At 37.5% G+C, this 6,070-nt stretch overlaps 1 protein-coding gene across 1 annotated transcript; it reads left to right on the top strand.

Annotated features, from left to right (window-relative positions):
• The first annotated feature begins 2,219 nt into the window (after positions 1-2,219).
• On the top strand, positions 2,220-5,822 carry LOC115035284 (uncharacterized protein C7orf57 homolog). Its single transcript, XM_029493046.1, has 8 exons — positions 2,220-2,335; positions 2,881-2,921; positions 3,120-3,284; positions 3,376-3,472; positions 3,691-3,793; positions 4,111-4,160; positions 4,857-4,957; positions 5,268-5,822. Exons 1-7 carry the CDS (start codon positions 2,325-2,327, stop codon positions 4,942-4,944), a joined length of 555 nt encoding a protein of 184 aa, XP_029348906.1. The 5' UTR covers positions 2,220-2,324; the 3' UTR covers positions 4,945-4,957; positions 5,268-5,822.
• The last annotated feature ends 248 nt before the right edge of the window (positions 5,823-6,070 follow it).

Raw genomic sequence — 6,070 nt, 5'->3', positions numbered from 1 at the left:
TGCTCAAGAATTGGTGACTGTAAAACTGTGATATGATATTGGATTTGGAGTATCAGACAATGTATTTAGTTTTTTAATTCTTAATTTTAAATGAAGGATTTTTACCTGAGTTAGAGTTTTTTACATTGTGGTTTTAAAACTTGAAATGGATGAAATAGCCTCCAGGGAAAGTCATCATTTTATTCCACTGCCCCTCAGTGACTGCTATTCATTTTTGTGCTTCACTTATTAATGGAGAATTATATGACCATATAAAAAGATTTTCTGTGCATTTAACCTGGTATGGATGAAAAAATATGAGATTTACAGAAACTTAAAGATCTCATTATCCAGTACATTACTGCTCTAAAGCCAACAATATTATCAATAATAGCGCAGAGATTATGGTCTCTCTATACAGCTTTGACTATTCACTTGCATTGCATTTTCACTCATACATTCAGTTTTAGTAACTTTTATTACAAACAACAAATGAAAGATTTTTCCACCACTTGAGCTAACTGTTCTTAAGTATCTGAGCATTGAGTGTATGAGATTGCAGACAGTCATGCTATACAGCGTCGCCTATAAAATCCATCTTATGTTAAAAGCTTATTGGATGTTTTTCATCAAAAATATGTGAGGAGCAGCTAACAGTGTTTCTCTCTGAAAGGTGGTGGAATAATGAAGTGATAATAGAACTAAGCAAACCTATGGCAGTACTTCTGTGTGGTATCTGACTTGGTAGTATTTAGGATGTAAATGTATCTATAACCTTTGTTTTTTCTTTTTAAAGATAGAAAATACTGAAAAACCCAATGTACCCATTGTGTACCCAATTTGCTATCAACTGCCCCCTCCCCCTTTATTTTTCTTCCTGCCATAAACTGTGGTTTTAGCTCAAGCAAACGTGCACACTTCCTGTCACAGACTCATTCTGCCCAGTTAGTTTGACATGTTAGAAAAGAAGAACCATTGCTGGTTTATTTAGTTTTGCGCATGTTCTGGGGATGAGTTCAAGGTTTTAGGCATATTTCAAACTGTAAAAATGATTGGAATATTTAGTAACAAATATATTCTGTGAGCTAAAAAAAAAATTGAAGTAACTTTAAAATGTGTTTTCACTGCATTGGCATTTTATGGAGCGTTAATTATTAACACCAGAATAGTAGTAAGTGTAAGGATATTTTGCTTAGTGTGGATGAAAAAACAAAAAAACCCAGTAAATGGATAGTTTTCTATTCCAAAAACTCATATTGAATAGTCCATCACTGACAAAATACTTCTAAAAAGAAATGAAGACCAGACAGACCATAGTACCACAGAGAGCACATTGTGATTTATTTGTAATAAAACTAACCCTGGTCATATTGCTCTAATGGTACATTTGCAAGAAAAGAAAAAGTCTCATTCCACAGTGCTCTATCACTTCCAGAGATCCACCTTGTGTGTACAATGTATGTGATTTATTAAACATTACTGAACGCCACCACATTACACATACACTATCAGTCAAAAGTATGGACACACTTTCCTATTCATTTGAAGGAGAAAATGTGTCCAAACATTTGACGGGTAGTGCATCTTTTATCATTCAAACTAAAACACAAAGTCAAATTTGTGCTATTTCATTTGAAGGAAGTGTACTTTTTACTCCACAGCATGTTTTGTATAGCAGTATGCCAATATTTTATTGCATTTATTGCATTATATTGCAATTTCATTTAATCTTATACACAGGAAACTACTTGCACGTCACCATAAAAATAAATGAATAGTCGGGCCATTTATGTACTGAAAATCTATTGTTTTGCTTCAACGTGCCACAGTTCCTAAATCTTCCTCTTTCGTTAAAATTGAGTTTTCATCACAGAAACAAAATAAAACTAAACTAAACTAAACTAACAAGCAGAAGAAGACTTCCCTGTACTATTGTGGCTGGCTTTTGTAATGTGTAAACTGATTTCATGGAACTGCTTTAGGAAACTATGAGACACGGACATCAGTACTGTCCACTGTATTATAATATGAATTCAAATTCACTCTTCCTGCATAAGATGAGATGTCAAACAGCATATGTGCTGCTTTAGTGTTTCAAACTAATGTGGATATTTAAAAACAAAAACAAATAAGCAAACAAGTTCTCCGTCACTGCATTTTTTTTTTCGTACATACAAACCTACCCGATCTATCTACCTACCTGTCTGTCTGTCTGTCTGTCTGTCTGTCGGACTGGTTAGCGGAGCAGCAGCTGCAGGTCGGACTAACTCCCGACACACCGTTCCCATAGCAACGCGGGGCAGACTTTCCAAACAGTCTGTGAAGATTTGAACTCTCCTACCGAAATGTTTTCACAGTAAGTAAGATATCAGTGAGTTAGCTCAGGACGGTATTCTAAGTCAGTAAGATATCAGTGAGTTAGCTCAGGACGGTGTTCTAAGTCAGTAAGATATCAGTGAGTTAGCTCAGGACGGTGTTCTAAGTCAGTAAGATATCAGTGAGTTAGCTCAGGACGGTGTTGTAAGTCAGTAAGATATCAGTGAGTTAGCTCAGGACGGTATTCTAAGTCAGTAAGATATCAGTGAGTTAGCTCAGGACGGTATTCTAAGTCAGTAAGATATCAGTGAGTTAGCTCAGGACGGTATTCTAAGTCAGTAAGATATCAGTGAGTTAGCTCAGGACGGTATTCTAAGTCAGTAAGATATCAGTGAGTTAGCTCAGGACGGTATTCTAAGTCAGTAAGATATCAGTGAGTTAGCTCAGGACGGTATTCTAAGTCAGTAAGATATCAGTGAGTTAGCTCAGGACTGTACTCAGACTGGGGGTGTATGTTAGCTAACCGATGTTAGCCTGCACGCCAGTTTATGACGGTGTGCTGGTTTTTGTTTACGTTCCCATCAGAGCTGGAGTCACCAGTACCGACCACCAACCGACCAAATCTGGCAAGTACACCCGCTCTTAGTGTCCTAGTTTAGTGCCTGTGGAGGCTCCCATCCTGGAGCAAGAGGGCGAGGGTGGATGGAGAGGTGCTGGGTGAAATTCAAATCAGCCATCATTAGGAATCATTCTGGGTTTGTTTTTTTGTTTTTTTTTTACCTGTGTGTGTGTGTGTGTGTGTGTGTGTGTGTGTGTTTTAACAGGGGTGAAAACAGGGTACATCGCTGTAAATGGCCATCTCTCCCAGATTCCGGGACTGTCCCCCACCATCAGCTCTCCTCCAGCAGATAAAGTCCGCGGCCGAAGAGCAGGAGTCCTGGAAAGTGACTCTGACTATGTCAAGCTTGCAAAACAAGGAGGCCATAAGGGTACAACCACCCTGAAGCCTTATTCATACAGACACCTGATATTTTTTTGCCCTCCTTATTTTTTCCCTCCTCTTTGCTGTTTGTTTAACAGGACTATTGTGGCATGAGGAAACTGTTGCTGCAAACCAAAATGCATACAAACCTCCAGACTGGTTCTGCACGGCATCAGGGGACAACAGCAATCCCAGGTGCCTGCACTCTGACATGGAGTTCCTTCATACTTAGAATATATATTCAGAATATACTCTGCCAGTATCAGCCGACTGCACAATAAACAGAACAATATAAAGAGTAACACTCAGCTACTGTTGTTACTATTTATTTTTCATTGTATATTTCAACTATCATCCACTGAGGAACAGATTTCATATGCCTGTATTTTTTTCCCCAACTACCTCATTAACAGTGAAGACAAGAAAAACCATGGAGCTTTTCAGCCACCTGAAGCCCCCTTTGGGAATGACAATATGTCATCCTGGGAGAGGGATGACAGCAACAATAAAACAAAGGTAAACAAAGAAATGCCAAATCATTTAGAAAGTAGTTCGAATAGATTCTAACTCGGGCACTTTGTCATGACCCCAGCACCAGCCTTACTGTTATGTACCTCATTCAGTTGTTACTATTAAAAAAATAAATAAATACGCACACAGCACAGGCCAAAAATTTGGACACACTTTCCTATTCATTTGAATGAGAAGGTGTGTCCAAACTTTTGGCCTGTACTGTCTATATAATCTTAATCTAATGAAATTCATAAAACGACTAACCGCTGCTCCCATTTCCTTTTTTTTTGCTACGCAACAACAATGTGTTCTGCGACCAGATGGAGAAGTCAACCAACCAAAATCATGAGACCAGCAAATTCAAAAGGCTGTAAGTTCATCTGGTCACAAGATGGTGCTATTGTTGTGTGGCTGTTGCCGGAGCTACTTTTTACAACTGCCAGAACAAACATAAGATAAAGCAGCAAATATTTCCAGACAAGCCCACATCAGCCATTTCCTTCAAAGCAGCTATGTGATTATACTAATCAAATACATAATGGTTATCAGTGTAAGTCAGTACTTATTTGCATTACAGAATATTAAATATGGCTGATCCTATTTCAAAGTTTGGGTGTTTTAGACAATATTTCCCCGTGTTGTCTTGACTAATCAGAAGTTTAGATAGGCGCAGGCCAAAGAGCACGCAGAGCAATGACTTGTGGCGAAGTCTGGACATTCACCTGTGTGTTTGCTTTGGCTCACAGCTGGTCCGCTGGTCTGTCTGTCTGTTTTTTGTGTATAATGCTAAGTATGAGAACACATTCCAATGTAAACACCAGCTGATGACTCCATGTTCTTCGTTTGAAGAAGACATTTGTAATGAGTAACCAGAGTTTGTTGTGGGAAACAGTGTTAAAATGATAGTCAATATTAGAGTCAATATTAGATTTAGTTTAGTTTAAACTTAAACAATTGGAATCTCTTTGGTTTTGTCAAAACAGAATGGCAACATTTTTTATTTAGATTTGTATGTTTGGTTTGAATTTCTTTAAAATTCAACCTTTTTCATTACATGTTCTGACAGAGTGTTTGACAAGAGACCAGCTCCTATCGACATGTCTAAGCTGTTAAGCTTTGGCTATGCAGAAGGCAACAAACCAATAGCCAACTAAAGTGTACTGTAACGTAAGTGGCACAATTTAATTCAACATCATCCTGGTCCCCATTATTAATTAGCTTTATTGCTTTTTTATTGTGGTCTCAAGATTGAAGGAAATGAAGCAAAGCATTTGAGCAGTGTACTTATGATTTTATGACTCACTCTGTTAATATAGTACATGGTAAAATAGTCACAAAATTTGAGATGTGAAACTTTAGCGTAGAAGCAATTGAGGATTCATGATTCATAACAGAGAGATTTTTAGTTAGCATTATTATTACCTGACAGTGATTGGGTAAAAGATTCATCTGCATGTATTTATTTCCATGTCAACAGATTAGAAGACTGCCAGTATGTGGAAAATTCAGATGCTTCCAACAAGAATATTTCTCATCCTCTCTGACTACAATTATTTCTTCATCCCTTCATGCTTAACATTTTACTTAATTTTAATTGTGTTGTCTCACAAGATGGATAACTGAAGTGTGAAAGTGCTTTGCAGAATTAAGGCTCGGACCTTGTATTTATTGTGTCTATTACAGTAACCTCATTAAGTGCATTTTAAGTATGGAAGGAATCAATGAACTCATCTCTTGAGTTTTTTGCTGTGTCCTGTTAATGTTACTGCTAAAGGCAGTTTTGATGAATAAAAATGACTCAAAATGAGATTGTACAGACATAGACTTGATTAACACTAACATTATACCAATGAATGCACTTTAGTGTGTTATTGATGCCACCGTATTTGTTTCTGAGATCCAGAGGTGTGTTTTAATTACTGCAATTTTCCAGTTCCTTGGACGATAAAAGTAATACAGTTTGTTTGGTTTAGTTAATCTTTCCAGCCAAAATTTGCTGACTGAGCAGCATTTCTGTAAGTTCAAATGTGTGTCAACGTGCCATTATTTTGGCTTGTCAAAGTCAGAGGTTGCACTTTTGGGAAACAATGTGTACATGGGTAGACCAGATGGGCAGACGTTTGGAAAACCATTTTCTAAAAGTAAGTAGCAGCCCCGATTAAAGCAACACACCATAATTTTACCGCAGCAGTCTAACACAACTGTAGAAACAACAGAGCATCTATGTAAAGCGTGTTTAAGCTTCCCCGTATGTTATTTTGATGGATCAGGTCTTTCTAC

The sequence above is a fragment of the Echeneis naucrates genome, chromosome 21 (assembly GCF_900963305.1).
Source record: "Echeneis naucrates chromosome 21, fEcheNa1.1, whole genome shotgun sequence".
NCBI lineage: Eukaryota > Metazoa > Chordata > Actinopteri > Carangiformes > Echeneidae > Echeneis > Echeneis naucrates.
The sequence above is the reverse complement of the archived record's forward strand: the minus strand, read 5'-3'. Positions and strand labels throughout refer to the sequence as shown.

Bases quoted from the DNA above. Each gene is read 5' to 3' on its own strand.
- LOC115035284 (XM_029493046.1), top strand. The intron at 3,285-3,375 runs GTACAACCACCC...TTTGTTTAACAG, and splicing joins AAAACAAGGAGGCCATAAGG to GACTATTGTGGCATGAGGAA. The intron at 3,794-4,110 runs GTAAACAAAGAA...TTCTGCGACCAG, and splicing joins ACAGCAACAATAAAACAAAG to ATGGAGAAGTCAACCAACCA.